An 18,714-nucleotide genomic window follows, 5' to 3' on the forward strand; every position below is an offset into this window, starting at 1 on the left:
ATGGAGTTTAATAATACTTAAATCATAGGCTTTTATATAAAGTTAATAAAGTTTCACAGACTTCAATATAATCTAAGATGTTATTGTTTAAGTTTTCCTTCTGTAGGATGGTTAAACATAATTCAAACACAAAAGTTACATTTTTCTATTGAATTCCACTGCATTTAAGGGTAAACTGGTTAAAAAAAAACAAATCAGGGTAAAAGAATGACAGTACTGGGAAAAAACATACGGAATATTTCTGTTAACCAAGAAGGATTTTCTAAGAGCATGAGGCTGTCAGGAGATGAAGACTAGCGTGTGGCTCAGAGATTACAGTTTTGCCAGTCACTCTGGTTCCTCACCAGGATTTTTGGGCATTACTGACCCTGCCCTGGGTGCTTGCGGACTGACACTGCATGTGCCACACCATCTGGGTATATACCCAGTAGATTACATTTGCCACATTTTTATGTAGCTGTTTTAGTACCATCTCTGCTGGCTCTGCTGTGAATCCCGAATGATTATTATCACTTACCTCTTCAAATACATTCATCCTTTGGATTACATGGTTAGAAAAGGACCTCTTTAAATTATCAGTTACGAAGAGAATCAAAGAAAAAGGCATGCAATATACAGCATTAGAAGAGGCAAACTACACATAGGAACCCATAGCCAAACAGCATCTTCAGTATAAAAACAGGAAGAAGCTGAAGTGGAATGAATATATACCATAAGAAAAATGCATATAAATGTAAGGGGTGTGTGTATGTGTGTGCATGCATGCAGGGAGGGAAGAGCTCAGAAGAAGGACTACTCTATCCGGCTGCTTTCACAAGCTTATAGTGATTTGCAAAAACGCTGGTCCCCAAGGACCCATCCGACTTGGGCCATTGGGATAGTAACACAGATGCAGAATTTTTATGCCTGGATCAGAGAAAGCACACTATATTTAGAAACTCCCCCTGGAAAAGCAACTCAAAATGACTTTTGCTAATTCTTCTGAACACCTGGAATAAGCTCAACAAGCTAGGGAACTAGAAAAAATACTGTATGGTTTACCATGGCTCTTACATCACTCAAAATTAAAATTTTGAAGCAAGCAGCTAAAAGAAACCTTAGAAATTCATGGACAGCCTGTTGGGTGTTACATTGTTTTGTGCCAGTGTTGACAGCTCAGATTACACAGAAAACACAGTGCTTCTGTTCACAGAGAGTCCACATGCTGAATATAATAACATTTCAAATGTTTTGAATTCTACATAGGATATATATTTTTTATATTCTACATGATTTGGGTTTTTTTTTCTCACATTTTTATGTTTTTTCTCTGTAAGCATTTTATAGTAATGTCCAGCTTCTGGAAACAGATCTAAATGTCTGACAAATCTCATAGTGTAATAACAACTAAGTCCTATTTAGTTCTCTGACTAACATGAATAGCCATATGTACATAAACGATCTCACAGCTTCAGTGGAATAATTCATGTAATCAAGGTAAGCATAAACTATCTTTTTGATGGATCAGAACTTCACTTTGTGTGATAATCAAAAGACAGCGGGAGCTTTGCTAGATGCAGAGAATGCAGGCCTACTCCATAAAAACGGTAAGCAGTTTCACTTACGGTTAGTTATGATGTTGCAGAAGGCTGCAAATGATTTTGTCACTCGGAAATAAAGATCACCAAACAGACTCTGAAAACAAAAGACAAGATCAATTAATGCACGAATAGGCTATTAAGAGAACATTTATCTTTTACAAGGGCAATTTAGTTTGATATTTGCTCAAAAATATGTTCCAAACCATTTTTTTACTTTTTGTTTTTGGAGAAATATTTGTTGAAACTATATGAAAACTACCTAATGCAGTGTTTCTATGTTCTGTAGTTCTTAGGTACCTGCTTTAGTGCAAAGATTCTATATTTTAGCTATATTTGAGGATTTCATGTTTATTATTCTTTATGTAGGGATGTATTCTGATACATTTGCTTTGGCTGACTTGCGGTTTAACAGCAAATTTCCTATGAAATAAATAGGACTTCATGAGAAGGAAAGCATGAAGGGTGGCAAATATGCATGTGGCATATTGAAACCAGTGATAGATCATTTGTATTCAATATGCTTGTCCTAACAGCATTTCTCTTCTTGAAATCTAGGCTTTGCAAGATATTATCTGAACTATGCTGGTTGAAAGGGACTTTCATGGCACCTCTGTTTCAGCAACATGCTTATGTTGCAGCCACCTAGTGAGCTCATTTAAAGCATAGCAAAAAACTCATGGTTGCAAAACCTGTCAAGCACCCAGGCAATCAGCCCATGTTGAGCTCCATTCTGTAGTGGCTACACTGCAACTTCTGAAAGGTCATTTAAAGCTGGTTTGGGTAGGTCTACCTGACACTGAGGTTACAGCAGGATGATGACGCAGAAGTACCCTGGTCTGAGAGACAGGTTAGCTGTGTAAGTACACTGTACATCTGCGACACCAGGAACAGGAGAGAAGCTGCATCTGCCACTTCATTTAAAATTAAAGAGAGGCTATTCTGCTGTTTAAGCAAGCTTGTGCCTGCATAATTATGAACTCTCTTTTCGGCTGTGCTAACCTGTCACTGAGTAACATGTGATACAGCGTTTTACATACTGGTAGCAACCTGATGGTACTAACCAGAGAATGTGGAGGGTCTTCTCAATCAATAGAAGAATATCAGAAAGGGACAAACCAGCTTGATTCTAAAACTGGAGTGCCCAGGAGAGACTGCGATGCAACTAATTGTTCTGAAAAAGGGCAAAGAATACTGGCCTTCATACCCAGCTAGGTAAATGGTTTACGCTTCTGGGACTTCATGTTTGTTTCCTAGTTTTTTCCAAATCTTGGAAACAATGTCAGTGTCTTCACTGTAAATGAGTGTTCACTGGCTAGTATAATTTGAGGGAAGGAGGGGAGATGAAGAGAGAAAAGGGGGCCAATGATCAGAAAAAACTGCAGGGATCAAAGCTCTGCAACCAAACTGGGAATACGCCAAGAAGCCAATGATCTACCGGGTACATTTGGGCGCTGGTAGGGAACTGTCCAGTCCTTGCACCTCCTTCCTTACACCCTCTGTACTTACAGAGGAGAGGCTGCTCTTCTCCTGATTGTGCTGTGATCTCAAAGGTTAATAACTGTTCAGAAAAATCAAGAGAAGACCTTATGATCTTCATCTCCTGTGTTCCTTAAATGGGATGATTAGGACAGTAGAGCAGAGCAGTGCCACTATTTTGAGCAATACACTCGTTTTAGTAATAGAAATATGCCAGTGAGTAAACCTGACAGCATAAAGCATATGGGGGTCTTGTTTTCAATTTTGTTTGCTAATGTCATACAATTTGATACTCTGATGTTTCATGGCAGTAGCAAAGATTTACCACCAAATGAAAAGAAGAAATAAATCGTGACTCAGAGTTTATTGGTGTATTTGGTGTACAAAAAAATTAATGTCACTGACAAAGGGAATGTAATTTTTTCTCTTCTGCTGCTAGTTCAAGACTTCTGTCTTAAAGAGTCATATTGGTGTCAGGCAGATAGCTTGATTTGTGGTCACATATCAGTGCAGAAATAGCAACCTCCGGTGGTCATTTAGTCCAAATTACATGTTGTATGTGAGGTCAATATGGCCTCTTCACTTTGCTTACTTGAAAACACCTCTTAGACTACTTTTTGTGCCTTCCCAGTTGTAGCTTAAAGCCACATACATGTATCTTCACACTTTATAGACACTGCAACATAGTTTTAAAATTAACATAAAATAGTAAGATTTCCAACAGAATGGCTCATTTGGTGTAAATCAGTAGAAGTTCACTGAATTCAATCTTACTGACTGCCCAGATCTTGGCTAACAGAAATGAATTCCTACCCGAACCACCACAGCAGTAAAGCCAGATTATTTCCTTTTGGAAAGCAGACATCTTCCTTTCCTGTAGATCCATTATTAGATACATTCCTCTTTCACTTCATGTATCATGTCCATGGAAGCCCTATGCATGCAAAGTCAAAAAATTAAGCTATGTCCTATACATAACTGTTAAATGGAAAATGTAACAAAAGCATATATTTTTAATAGGTTCCACCAACAGTCCATCTTTAATATTTAAAAAGCACAGATGCATACCCGCTACTGATTAAATGATATTTTAGAGTGAACTAGCCAAATGGAATATGTGTTTCTGCCCAGCAAAACCATACCAGGCTTCAGAGCCACACCATGACTGGGTGCGGTTTCATCAGATCTCACAAATTAAGGAGCGCATAGTCTAGCCAGTTCTTGGACTGTGCCTGAAGGACTTCCCCTTTATCTTCCCCTTTTTTTAACTTTTTCACAAGGGAGAGCAGTCTGACAAACTCTGGACAAAGCCAAACATACACTCCAGTTATGTTTAATTAAGACTTGGAGCTGATAAAGTTTGGAAAATGTCCATATTCATGCATATGTAGTGGAAATAATTCATTCTTTCATGTGTGTTATATGAAAAATATAACAAAAGCATGGAATTTTACATCTTGAAGTGTGAAATTTTTATTTTCCCCTAATACTGAATTGTTTTTATGTAGACACCTGTGTGGCTTATCTCTTCCAGCCATTTCAGTATTCCAAAGTTGGATTACCCCACAGTGGAAACACAGTATCTCACCAGTGTTATTCTGCAAGGTAATTTGCTTTCTTCTGTGGTGAATCCAGATTCAGCAAACAACTCCTTAATTTCCTGTTAGATATCAGCATGATTCTTTGTAGTGATAAAGGAAAAGAGAAATGGGTGCAAGGAAGTAATAACCCTAAACAAAATTACCAACTGCAAGTGCTCAGAGCGCACCTTGGCATTCAGGAACGGACATTTTTGTTACTGATGATGGAAGCTGCTCAGTACTTTGCAGGAGTGATAGCACGTAACAGAGGTGTCTGGATGCTTTCAGATCTAAAATGGTAGGTCCTGTTAACAGTGTGTGTATATAGTCATAAGAAGAAAACTGTATGAAGCAGAAGTATTTCAGTTTGATTTCAAAATCTGATAAGGTCTGGGGTTTTCAAAAGGAATCAACTAATTCTATATCAACACCATTTTTCATTACATTTAGTAAGATAAGTTCAACTACCTCATGTGTTTCACCATCTCCATCACTGCAAAGACCCAGGTAGGAATAATCCAGCCTTTCACAATTTGCCTTGTGCATTCCAGGACAGCTGTTGCCTTCTCTGCAGCTTCTGACAGAGGCCACAGATTGCTAAGACCTATCAGTTTACTCTAGTTTAGCAAATCAAATGCTTTTTGAAACCCAAATTGCTTTGAAATCAGTGTTTCCCACACTTCAGATTTTTTAACATCCTATTTTAATTTTATGATTTTTATATATACAAGATGTGAATATTTTCTGACATCTAACAAAAATGCCCCTAAAATAATGTGAGTATAGACAAAAAGGAAAGAGCTAGTTATATAGGAGTTTGTTGTGCAAATTCAGAATGCCCGCTGTAAGAGAATATCTAAATGTCCAATTCTGCAGTGATCTATATGATAGGAGATATACATACCTGTGATGGAATTTCTGTCTTCTATGAGTCTTCTCTTGCTGTAAGCATTTTCTTACAGACATCAATGTGGAAGAATGGCTCCTAAATTACTGCATGATCACCAAAGATTACTATCTCCTTAAGATTATCAGGACTTCATACCAGAAAGGCCTGCTTTGGATCAAGCCTTCATGTTGGTCTGTTCTAAACATAACTGAAAAATGAGAAATAAACTCATTACTTTTTTATTTTTAATAATTTTAAGTAATTCTTTTGGAGAAAACATTAACACAAATGAAACCAGTGGCTAACACATCCTGAAAAAAATCAATAAATTGGCCTCATATATAACGAGATAGTAGCCTGAAAGGAACTGAATATAAGTAAACTGGAGATGTAATGTGTTTCCAAAATATCCAGTCACATAGCAAGTGCTGCCTCACGGAAGGATAATTAAAAATTATTTTAGTGGACTAGCCATGGATCAAATTAGCTATGGATTAATTTACAATCAGACTGGAATGTCATCTTGGGAATAATTCTCAGGGGACATCCTGCCAGAAATACTTCTCAGTCATAGATGCTCTTGCTTTCTCTCGCTCTGGCATGATGAGTAAGACTTAACTAAAGGCCAGTGCCAAGCACTAATGGTATCTATGACAGCTAGGTGAGTAGGAGAGTCAATTTTTGTCTCTAACCACTCCCATCCCTCCTATCTTGGCATAGTAATACCTAGATCAGGATTAGCTCAGGAGCTAATTGAGCTTCAGCTACCTTGCTTTAGGAAGCAGAAGTGAGTCCTGCCTCCCAGTTACCCTTCATTTCAGGCTCAGGACGATTGATATTCCTATGATTTTGCACACTAACTAAAGACATACAGTGCAAGCTACAAACTCCCCTTCTTGTTGAAGAAGGTGCTCTATTGAACCCAGGCTAGGCTACAGTAACGGGGCTTTTACCATGTCCATTTTGGCCAATAGCATTCACACCTGGACTGCTTCTGACACTCCGTGTAAGCTTTCTTTTTGGTAACAGATTCACCAGCAAACAAATGGGGTAAACACAGCGTTGGAAGGCACTGCCTAAACGTGTCATGTCCAAGGAGCTGAAAGCGCCGGGCCCTGAGCCTACCTGTTGCCAGCGCCCGTGCTTGCTGCTGCGGTGCAGGCTGCGAGCCTGGGCCCTTGGCTCAGTGCGTAAGCCACAGTGCTGCCCACTCTGCGACCTGGGGACACCTCTCTGCTATGCAGTTTCTGCCCTCCTGTCTCCAGAAGCCTAATCATTTTCTGCTGGCTTCATAGAAGCAATTTTGTGCCTCTCAGCTGGCAGGTAGGGAACGGCATGAATCCAAGGCTTTTTTACAGTCTCCCCCATCACGGTCCCAGACCAGGATGTAATGTGGATCCTTGTTCTCAATCCTCCCTAGAGCATTTACTTAGTCCAGGGCACAGCGAGACCTTCGATGAGTCAACCCTCAAGCTCACCTATCCTACCACTTTCATTTCTTTCTTGATTGTGCCATCAATCACACTGTATAATCTAGATGGCTCTTTCTGACGTCCTCCAAGAAATCTCTGCCTGTCATTTAATGTGAGTGATCGCGTTGCTATCAGTGGCCCACAAGTCCAAAGACTCGGCTTGGGACTCCAGCAGAGATCAGTGCACCACGGGGCAGTGCCGAGCAGGCTTATTTGATTTCCATTTCAATAACACATGCACTGAACAATGATTTCTTAAAGCCCACTGTGGAAAACAAAATTGAAAGCATAAACATATGCAGATGGAATTCAGAGCTGGGGAAGCTTCTGCCAATTTCTGCAACTTATGCATGCTCAAAATATTTACTTAGGAATTCTTAATTAAATAAACCATTCAGTAGTGGTATACCGTTTCAGATGTGTCACAATGTCACCACAAAATATGTCAGTGGTTCCTTTTAACAAAGATTCCATTATAGAGCTTTTTATCAGACACTCTGGGGTAAGTTTTCAGAACAGTGCACAGAGATTTAAGCTGTGCAGCTCCTCTTCTGCTAATGGGATTCGTGTGGCTAAATCCCTTCATCTCATGCTGAAAACGAACCCCTACCCAACAGCAACTTAAGGTGAATATCGAGTAGCACAGCTAGGGGTGACATCACGGTAACCCTAAGCGCGCTTTTTCAAAGGACTTACAGTAAGGCTGTCTCAGCAGCTTGAGGGGAAATGTGCACTGCACTGCTTTGCGGCCAGGAATACAAATTAGCAAGGGTGTCGGAGAAGAAGGTGTAGCTCCTGATGCCGCTCATGGGCCGTAATAAAATGTTATTTGTGCAAGCAGCAAACACAAATTGAGACAAATTTTTAGGGCAGATGTTTTTTAAAATCAACTGGATTAAGTGCTTCATCTGTACAAAATGACTAGATAGTTAAACATCTCTTTTCTACTTCTCCTTTTGTTAAATAATTGTCAGAACCAAATTTTAAGGTCTTTGGAGAAATCTCAGTGCACACCTGTGTCTGTATTGGAGCTTGGGGAGAATTGTGAAGACTGGTTAGTTACTACCATTTATCTATAAATACTTACTTCTATTTGATCATTTTCTCAAAATTCAGGTTCTTCTAAAAGAAAACATAAGAATTCTCCTCATATAGTGCGTGTGGTGGTACAACTATCTGTCACAGGGATTTATTTTATATCTATATATTTTCCGCTTGTCCAAAGATTCTAAGTGCTTCCAAAACATACTGTTTAAGTGACTACCTTTATATATGTGATATTCATCTGAAGTTGCAAGGGCATAATAATATTTGAAATCAATGAAATGACTGATTTGAAGTCAGTTAAGCAAACACATACATTTGTAAATGCAAAATAAGGACTCAAGAAAGCTATTTATGAATAAGAAATACATTTCTCTTCTGACAAGCAATACTGCATTAAATTTTATGTTATTAATATTCACATATTTTTAGGTCTCAGTGTTTAATTTTTGAAGAATTTTCAAAGATATTTCACTTTTATGAATTGCTTAGAATATATAATTATTCACATTATTGTGATCTTTCAATTTTTCCAGATAATTTTGTAAAAAGGAAAGCTAGAGCTGTGTAGCTCCTGGAGAGAACACACAAGCATAATGGGGAATATATTTTGAAGAAGAATTTTCACTTTTTGCAACAATAGTTATCTGCCTTTGCACACTTAAAAAACAAGCACTATTTCAGATAATTAGCTGGAACCTTGTCTCACACTGCCGCAGATTTTTGCTTATATCCAGACTATGACTGCAAATGTAGCTATTTTTTCAAAGAATGATAAACTTGACAGTTCAGAATTGAGATGCAGAAGCCAGGCCTTCCAAAATATCACTGCTTGCATTTGGTTTGTTGTAAGTTTGAACTGCAAGGTCCTATCCAAACCCTGATTCAGATCTTTGGGTTTTTTTTTATTTTGACTTTACTGTTTATAACTATAGCTCAGTTTCAGTGCTGGCATTTCCCTTGGATTAATGACTGATGATTAAGAGAGGTAAAGACTCTTCATAAGGCAGCCACTACCATTAATTACTTTGGAAGTACAACATGGTCTCACTAATATTGTTTAACTGGATAACCCACGTGGATGACCCAGTGTACAACTCCAAAATGTGCTCAGGCTATTGCAGTGTGGTCTGGTCACAATTACAGTAAACTGCACGAGAAATCTTAACAAAACACTGCACTCAGGATTTCCTTGTGATAAGAATCAAGGGAATTTGCACCACAAAGAAAGATTAGATGGGAAAAGATGCCAAAATGTGGCTTGCGGATCTGTCTTTTGACAGTTATAAAGCAAAGCATTCTCCATCTAGTAACAAATGTAGCCTTCAACCTGCCAAGGGCCAGGAGCGCAGCACAACCCTTCAGAATGTGTGACAGACACACAAACTGAGGGATGCCGCAAGAAATAGCAGAGAGGAAGCTTGAAATGCTGCTGGGTGCATTTCTTTAATATAAATAATGTTTTCCCCAAACCTCAGTTTCATGATTCAGCATTTCTATTGGCATCAAAATTATAGTAACAATTTAAAAACAGGCTAAACAAGTCTGAGGGAATATGCTGGTAAGTTCAGACCAAAGAGGAGGAACTCCCTGGAACAGTAGTAGTAATAAATAGTAGTAATAAAAAAACTGAGACCCCCCCCCTTCCTCCAGTAATTATAGTTTAATGCTTTTAATAGGAAATATCTTAAAGCACTTTGCAAACAAGCAGCAATTACGATATCCTCACAATACCTTCTGAGGCAGATATGATCACACTTATTTTATGGATGAATAAACTGACCCACTGTATTAAAATACTTTGACCAAGGCCTGCCGGAAAAACAATGGGAGACCAAAGAATACACTCTTTAACTCAATTATTAGACAGTAGCAATGTGCATGGAAGAAGCAACCAAACTGAAAATTATACACGGGGTAGCTTCTGTAGCCAACTCTTTCCTGTTTTCCTTTGTTTTGTAAGTCACAGGTGTTTGCTGTCCAACTTGAGATATAGTTTGTGGGAATTGCTGGTGCTCAGCAGTTTTTAGAAAAAAAGATGTCTAAAAGCTATCTCAAACTGGTTTCTAAAGATGAAAAACACTCAGAGCCACAGTCCTGTTACTGGCTAATGACAGCCAGCCACCAAAGGTGGCCTCAGCAAGTCACTGATGATCTGGCACCCAGCAGACCAGACTTGGGTACCACTTCTTGTGTACACCCACAAAACGTTGACTCAAGTTATGAACATTTGCACATGTCCATTCCTGAGGACCCAACTCAGGTTCCTTCAGGCTTAGGTTTTCTAGACAGGTTGGTGACTGAAGCAGTGTACCGCAAGGGGTCCTCTGCTGCAAGGCTGGAGCTGGGGCGGTTCCACAGGCTGACTCATACAGCTGCAGCAGGCCTGGGAGCTTGCTCCATCCCAGAGATGCAGTCAAAGCCATGGAAAGGGCACTGGTTAGAGAAGGGACACAGCCTGGAGAGCTGCTCCATATGCTGAGTCAATGACATAGTCTGGAGTTTTGCTGCTAGGAAGCCCTGGCTGCTCTGGAAAATGAATAAAAATTCATCCTTTTTCTCAGCTGATCCATTTTCTGTGTTTATGTAGACACATTCTGACAGACACAATATAACTGATCTGTATTCCTTTCGGACTTCCTCAATCAGAAGAACTGTTGACTAAATTGTAATTACAGAGTCCCATGTCATCCTAGCTTCTTCAGGTTACACTTGCATTTATTGACTGCATTTATTGCATTTATTGACCGTGCTGTTAATTAAACGTGGGAGGGCTGCTCCTGCATCATTTGAAACCCATCAGATTGCAAGGGTAAAACTGATGGCAAGGAGGAGGAGGGCACAGCATTAGGAAGAGAAGTTTTATTCCTGGTGGTGGTGATATGCAACCCCAGAGAACACAGCTTGACATTCAAGTCCTGGGATGAATTTGCAGAGCTAGTAGTTAAAAACTTACTTTTCCTTGAAAGCCCAGTGAATTTGCTCAGAAATCATTAGGACAAATAAGCGTGGGACCTAACAATGTCATTTACAGCAGAGCATTTCACTTTCGAAGCACAACTGCATTTGTGAGTTGACCTCTCTACTGCCTCCCTGTAAACTGAATCCCCTCTGTGAACTCTTCTACAGTCTGTTTGTGATCCATCATGTACAGTGTGTAACTGCATTGCTAATTTAGTTTACTGAGAATTCAAAATATAATGTTTTCTTAGTCACTGAGAGAGGCATCCAATTACTGCTCTTTATATTAAAAGGTGTAATGCTGTAGGATATTATGTGGCTGGATATACTCATACTCTGTACAAAATATCTTTCTCTTATCATCACTTGAAAAACATAAAAGGAGCAGACCTGGGTACTAACATGATTCAGAAAAGGATCCTGGCATTTTAAAGTGATCAAAGAGTGTATGTTTCTGAATACAATGCGTCAGCTATAAAGGAAACATTTTTCTCCTCTTCACTCTTTACTGCAACATTTTGAGAACATGCATCCCACATTCGGTGGAGAGTCCCTGACTCAGAGAGAGAAAACTGCCATGAACTATGAAAGAAAAACAACACTCATACTTTCCAGTATTGAGAAGAGCCTGATTTTTTAAAAATCAAATGTTGATATTTTTCCCTATGATTTTCAATATACTTTGAAGCTGGAAGTTACTACCTAATGCATCATTGTACAGGTCACAGAATCTCATTATCTCTACATCAAATTTATAATGTTTTTTTGAACATTATCATATCTCTTGGAAAGTTCTGATCTAAAGACATCATCATTTAAATATTTTATACTGTTATTTAAGTAGAGGTGGGCCAGAAACAAAATCTTAGCTCAAAACCTGCATGAATCTTGGTGACTCACTGGTTCCAATTTATGCTCCAGCTTTGTTCCTCAATACCCAGAGGAACATGAATCAAAGCTAGAGGTCCGAGCACTCATATTCCAACCACTGTGAGTGGTCAAAGCTGCAACTACATTTTGTTCTTTTTTTTGTTTAATAGGAAGTACCACATGGCATGCATGCTCTGTGTTAGCAATACCTTGTCTCTATATATATAAAACCCCAAACCATAAATAAAAAAATACAATCGGCAAATTTTTCATAGATTGTTAACTTTGGAAAAGATGCACAAATACCTATTAAAGGCAGAGTGAATCATCATGGAATTTCCATTCCACAGTAAAACTGGTATTTCATTTTGACCAGGGAAGAGTTCTTCGTTTCACTCTTTTTGCTCTGGCTTTATTGAAGTTTATCGAAATGGCAAAATGAAACACTCTGATTTTGTTGAAATGCATTTATGTAATTTTTCAGTTACCTTTAAGATGAAGTCAATAAATTCTTATAAAATGCTTCAAATTTGTTCAGTCAGCATTTTCCAAAAAGAGCATTTCTAGTGGGATATTTTAAACACTAACATTAGTGGCTTAAGTGTATGTTCAAGATGGAGTGAAAGGTAGTGGGGAACTTGCTTTTTATCCTTTTATTAATCTATACATATGGCAACTTATGTTTACTGGGAAGCTTGACTTAAACCCAAAGTGCTGCAGCCCACACAAGCTGGGAAAGCATCTTTACACTTACATTATTGAGAGAGTCAACAACAACATTGGCTAGGAAAATCTAACTACCCATACATTTCAATATTCTGTTTGGGACAAGCTAAAGGGGGGAGCAGGTCTGCAGAGCTACTGCACTGCAGCCAACAAGGATCAGGCGAGGATCATAAATAGCATCCCCAGGCATCATGATGGAGCAGGACACCTCAAGCCCGCAGCAGTGTACTGGGCAAGGCCTGTTTTGCTAATGCAGCTGTACTACTCTCTCCACTCTTGCTAGCTTGTTCAGAGGCAGTTCAAGCATCCCTGCATGGTATTGGATAGATGTGACCTGAGGCATTACTGAATGTGTAGCCACGTTGTCTTATTTTTCCAAAATACTATTACTTAAAACATTGCCTGTAAAGATATTGAAAAATGAGCCTGTAAAGCTGTTGAAAGTGAGCTGAAAAATGAAACAAATAAATGCACTAAACTGAAAACATATGGCAGGTGCAAGTTATATGCAAACTTTATAATTTCTGAAAATATACTTGAAGAATGAGAACTACAAATGTTTCTGGTCTGGATGGCACATATTAAAGATCACTTATATGTGCTCTGTGATATTTGCCAGGTCTGAAAGTACTGTTATGCTAGTGAACTTCCATTAATTGCTCAGTACTCTGAGCGTAATAACAGGCAAGAGGGTTGGTAGAGTCAAGTCATTCTCTAAATTGCGTTCAGTGGTTTCAAATGAAGGATGGATGAACTGGCTGCAGTAATTAAAATGCTGAGCATGAATCTAAGTAAGCCATTCAAAGCAGACCTGAGCTTCAGAGATCTGCAGACTTCAATTATCCATATCCATTATTTTCTGTTTTTAAATATTGCTTGCTTTCTGCATCTCGTTAGTTCATGGCTGTGTGTAGGACTGGAAGCCGAAGGGCCAAAATTCCATGAGGGAGCCTGTCCGTGTGGTGTTTCTGGCACAAACCAAACTAGGAATTACTGCAAGATTTCCAAACCCATTTGCCAGACCAGAGAGGTTGGAATAAGTCTGCATAATTATAGGAACCAAACTTCCAGCCCTTCCCTGTTTGTCCAGTGCCTTGCCTGCCACACAGCAGTGTGCAGCAAATGCAGTTAACGGTCTCAATTCAGTTCTAATGTATCTTTCTGCTTTTCTTCAGAGCTTTGTCATCTGTGGTGGCTTTAGGAGCTAATATAATCTGCAACAAAATCCCAGGCTTGGCCCCTCGACAACGAGCGATCTGCCAGAGCCGCCCCGATGCCATCATTGTGATCGGAGAAGGGGCACAAATGGGAATCAATGAATGCCAGTACCAGTTCCGGTACGGGAGGTGGAACTGCTCTGCACTGGGAGAGAAAACGGTCTTTGGACAAGAGCTTCGAGTAGGTAAGGGAGTCTCTAAACAGTGCTAAAATGTTGCATGGGGACTGTTCATCTTTTAGCTTTCTCACTCTGGTCCTGCAAAGGTTTATATTCGTCAGGTGTTTGCTTACTGGAGTTAAACAGTGATGCTCCCAGAACAATGGTGGTCTTTATTTTATCTTTTCACTCACTGAATAATATTTTGCAAGAGACAAGAAGTCTTTACTGCTTTCCAGGTTAAGTCTTCCATTTCTGTGTGATTTAACACCCAGTAACGACCCAGATGCCTGCACAGGCACATAAGGACACAGCCATCACACTCTATTCTGTTGTCATGACAAGTGTGGTGCATGTTGTGGCCTGTCAAAATAGAAATAAGATCAGCTCCACAGACCCCCAAAAGCTTAAGCAGTAGGAGAGTCCCAACTAACTGATAGAAGTATAGTGCACATGACATTGGCCTTGCAATAAAAAGCAGCGATACATTTCCATTGTAGTGTTACTATCATATTGTAAAGAAAATATTACAAACAATTTGAGGTGGGAAACACATTCAAAGAAAACAATACAGGATCTTGGCCTGACAAACTTTTAGCTGGCAGAAATTGAATGATCACTTTCTACTTACCTTATGTCCTATATTATTTCATAGGGAAGATTATGCAAAATTTTTCCAGCACAGAGAATACTATTTTCCTCATCACCTGGTTCAGGATTCTGACCCCATTCCCTGCCTTCCCTCTCTCCCCCAAAAGGCTGCCCACTTACCCTCATCCACGCTCTCTGTTGCTCAGCATTAGAATATCACTTTGTGCTGTGTGGCTCTCACAAGGGTACTCAGAGTGATACAATTCAATTTCCTTCGTGGAGCTGCAATATGCTCATATTGCATCAGATTCTTCTTTGGGTAATTCTTTCTTGAATTCAGTGGTTCAGGTGAGTCTTCTGCCTGCAACACAGTTGAATGTGGTCAGATGTAAGATCTCTTTAAAAATGCATGAAAAAATGGCATAACATTTCATCCCATTTGTGCAAAGAGAAAACTGCTTACATGGTGCTTTGGCTGTTACTGGAGATCAAGGCTGTGATTTTTTTCTAGCACAGCCATGAAATGAACGTTAAAAGGTGAGGTATGCTTAAGATAATGACTGAACTGAGTATTTTTTTCACCAGTCTGAGAGTCTGACTGAAGCTGGGGCATTTTAAGGACACAGGGACTTAGTTGTAAACTGGTGTAGTTGAGTAAGTCTATTGACACCAGAGGAACTGAGTTACCCCAGCAGAGAATCTGTTTTATAGTCTGCAACCATTACTCCATACTGAATCACAGAAGTGGAGACGGCTAAAACTAATAATAATCCCTTCCCCTCCTGCTCCAAATTAATGGCAAAAGAAAATGCTGAGCTTTTTGGTAGAATTTTGTTTTGATACTGAAAAGCTGGTGGTGAGGCAGGAATTTACTAGGCATTCAATTTTGCTTGTCAGTGTTTCTTTCCACATTTCTCTTGTGAAATTTCTAACTCTGTTTAGAGAATGCTTCTTGCCCAATTTTTTTTCTTTAAAAGACTGTAACTAGAAGGCATTAAACATCCTCAAGATACTATATACAGGAAATAACCTAACATTTGACTTTTACCTTCAAATTAAATGAATCAAAAAAACCTCCCCAAACCACATTTAGTCACCTGTCCTGGCTATTAGAAACACAGGTCTGGTCCTCCTTGGCTGATTTTATGCTTGTCTGTCTTCAGTTGAAAGCCAAACTTGGCAGAGCTCAGAGAGTTGTGATCAGTGGCACAGAGTCTAGTTGGAGGCCTGTAGCTAGCGGTGTCCCCCAGGGGTCAGTCCTGGGTCCAGTCTTGTTCAACTTCTTCATCAATGACCTGGCTGAAGGGACAGAGTGCACCCTCAGCAAGTTTGCTGACGATACAAAACTGGGAGGAGTGGCTGATACGCCAGAGGGCTGTGCTGCCATTCAGAGAGACCTGGACAGGCTGGAGAGGTGGGCAGAGAGGAACCTCATGAAGTTCAACAAAGGCAAGTGCAGGGTCCTGCACCTGGGGAGGAATAACCCCAGTCACCAGTACAGGTTGGGGGTTGACCTGCTGGAAAGCAGCTCTGCTGAGAAGGAGCTGGGAGTGCTGGTGGACACCAAGTTAAGCATGAGGCAGCAATGTGCCCTTGTGGCCAAGAAGGCCAATGGTCTCCTGGGCTGCATCAGGAAGAGTGTTGCCAGCAGGTGGAGGGAGGTGATTCTCCCCCTCTACTCAGCCCTGGTGAGGCCACATCTGGAGTACTGCGTCCAGTTCTGGGCTCCCCAGTACAAGAGGGATGTGGCACTACTGGAGCAAGTCCAGCGAAGGGCTGCAAAGATGATTAGGGGACTGGAGCATCTCTCTTATGAGGAAAGACTGAGAGAGCTGGGCCTGTTTAGCTTGGAGAAGAGAAGGCTGAGAGGAGATCTTATCAACGTGTACAAGTATCTGAAGGGAGGGTGTTGAGAGGATGGGACCAGACTCTTTTCAGTGGTGCCGAGCGACAGGACATGAGGCAACGGGCACAAACTGAAACACAGACACTTCCATCTGAACATGAGGAAAAACTTTTTCACTGTGAGGGTGACAGAGCACTGGAACAGGTTGCCCAGAGAGGTGGTGGAGTCTCCTTCTCTGGAGATATTCAAAATGCGCCTGGATGCAATCCTGTGCAATATGCTCTAGGTGACCCTGCTTGAGCAGGGGGGTTGGACTAGATGATCTCCAGAGGTCCCTTCCAACCTCAGTGATTCTGTGATTCTGTGATTCTGTGAAACTAATGTTGCTGCCAGAAAATGTATCAGTGCCAAGCATGCTACGGTTGTACTTTCTTACGCTTCATTGTATTGATCTACCAAAGCCTGTACACATGCCCTGACCATTAAACAAGTTCTCCTAACTTACAGGAAATCATTTATGTCCTTGAAAAGCAACACACTCTGCACTGCCATACTGTTGTGTCATTGCTAAGCTTTTTGGTGAAAATATTTTCACCACTTCTGCTTTCCTCTTTAAGCTGAGAATCTTGTGAAGCCTCATCAGTTCCATATTCATACTCATGAGCAACAACCCTCTTCACTGCTGAGGCAGTCCTTTTGTCCGCAGAAAGCTTGGAAGCGAGCACAGTCAAATGTTTAAAAAACACTAGTCGTGCCTGTGTTTTTATTCTGAACATTTCTATACAAAAGAAGAGCCACAGGAACCAATAATGACTTGGCATAAGGACAGACCAGCTATCAGGATGGTCAGACTATACAAGGCTCAAAACCAGGCTTTTCTTGAGCCATAGTTCAGGTCACGTTTGCCAAAATGTTCACCAAATTCCTGACCTCTTCACCGAACCTGGGTGGTTTCTTGCAATTCTGAAATGACTGATGTGGAATTTGGTGAGTTCTTTTATGACTTAACCCAAACACAGACAAAACTTGGCAGTTGCAGCTGAGTTTTGCTTTGACATTTGTTGGGTGTGAAACCACACATACTATAACCCGTGGAAAAAGTTTACATGACCCCTGCCAGCTGAGCCAGATGAGTTCCATGCAGGTCTATAAAGGCTTCCATAATCCACATGCCTTTATTTGTTTTATTAGTGGAGTAGCACCCAGAGACGATGTGGCCAGTACCTGGGAAAAGGACAGGGTTTAGGAAATGGTGGTGTTAGACTGGTGGAGAAAAAAAATAAGTGAAAAAGGGGACAAAGTTAAAAAATATATATTTGAACTTAAAAGGTTCAAAAACTTGTAAGCATAAGTATTCACACGTGTAACAAAACACATCTGCATCTGACAGATACAAAAACGTTAAACCAGACATTTGGTTCTGACTGAGCAGACTGAAGAAAGGATTAAGACCAAAGAAGAGGAAAAGCAGTATTTTGATTGCCATTGTTATTCACTTCCCCCAAGGGAAAGCTCATCTAGCTTCTTCCCAGAACCTCTTAGGGAGATGAATAATCAAGGCAAGTTATTCAGGTTGTAGAGAAGACCCTTCTTTAGCTATTGGGCCAAGGCTCTACCACCGCCACTGACTAGTGAAGGTTTAGGGGTACTCTAATCTGCACTCCAGTGTAACACCCTCCTCCCACCTCCTCTCCCCCCTCCAAAACCCCCAAACCCACCCAACTTGAGGTTTTTCCAACAGCTGTGCATCAGATGCAGCCAGCCACCTCTTGGGTGCCAGTGTGGCCCAAGTTTGTACATCTTCTAGCCACAGTCAAGAAGCAACCAGAAGATGTGACACAAAAGCAGTTGTCTAGCCTCATGTCTTCCAGGATCCCACTATGCCAGGGAAATTCCCCCAAAGTTAGCTATGCTGAATTAGAGCTGAGCTCTTTTTTCTAAGAGGTACTTCAATGAATGGGTGGTGTATCACCCATTTAATACATGGGGTCTATATTAAAAACAATGCAAATAGGTTGTTCGGAGGACAATATAACAACTGTAGCAATTATGTTATACACGGGGCATTCATATTTGTGTAACAGATTTATAGCAGCCAGAGATAAGAAGTGACAGAGAGATCCAAATTAGTAGCATGAACAAAGGATGTGGCATGGGATGAATTAGCTGAGCACTGTGTGTAGTTTTTTTTTTTTTGTATATTTATAGCTGGGAACATTTCCATAGTCATGCTACCCCCAAATAAAAGTGTCACTGCTACACTGACTTTACTCACCCTGTCCCTGTACGCACTTGTATTTGACA

At 40.3% G+C, this 18,714-nt stretch overlaps 1 protein-coding gene across 2 annotated transcripts in view; it reads left to right on the plus strand.

Annotated features, from left to right (window-relative positions):
* Window positions 1–18,714, plus strand: part of LOC112975240 (protein Wnt-7b) — a 97,126-nt gene that overhangs the window by 42,139 nt on the left and 36,273 nt on the right. For both annotated transcript variants that reach the window (XM_026085036.1, XM_026085035.1), the window contains exon 2: window positions 13,774–14,000. In XM_026085036.1, the coding sequence (XP_025940821.1) occupies window positions 13,774–14,000 (227 nt within the window). The remainder of the gene's footprint in view (window positions 1–13,773; window positions 14,001–18,714) is intronic.

The sequence above is a fragment of the Apteryx rowi genome, unplaced genomic scaffold, assembly GCF_003343035.1.
Source record: "Apteryx rowi isolate R43461 unplaced genomic scaffold, aptRow1 scaffold_659, whole genome shotgun sequence".
NCBI classification, from domain to species: Eukaryota; Metazoa; Chordata; class Aves; order Apterygiformes; family Apterygidae; genus Apteryx; species Apteryx rowi.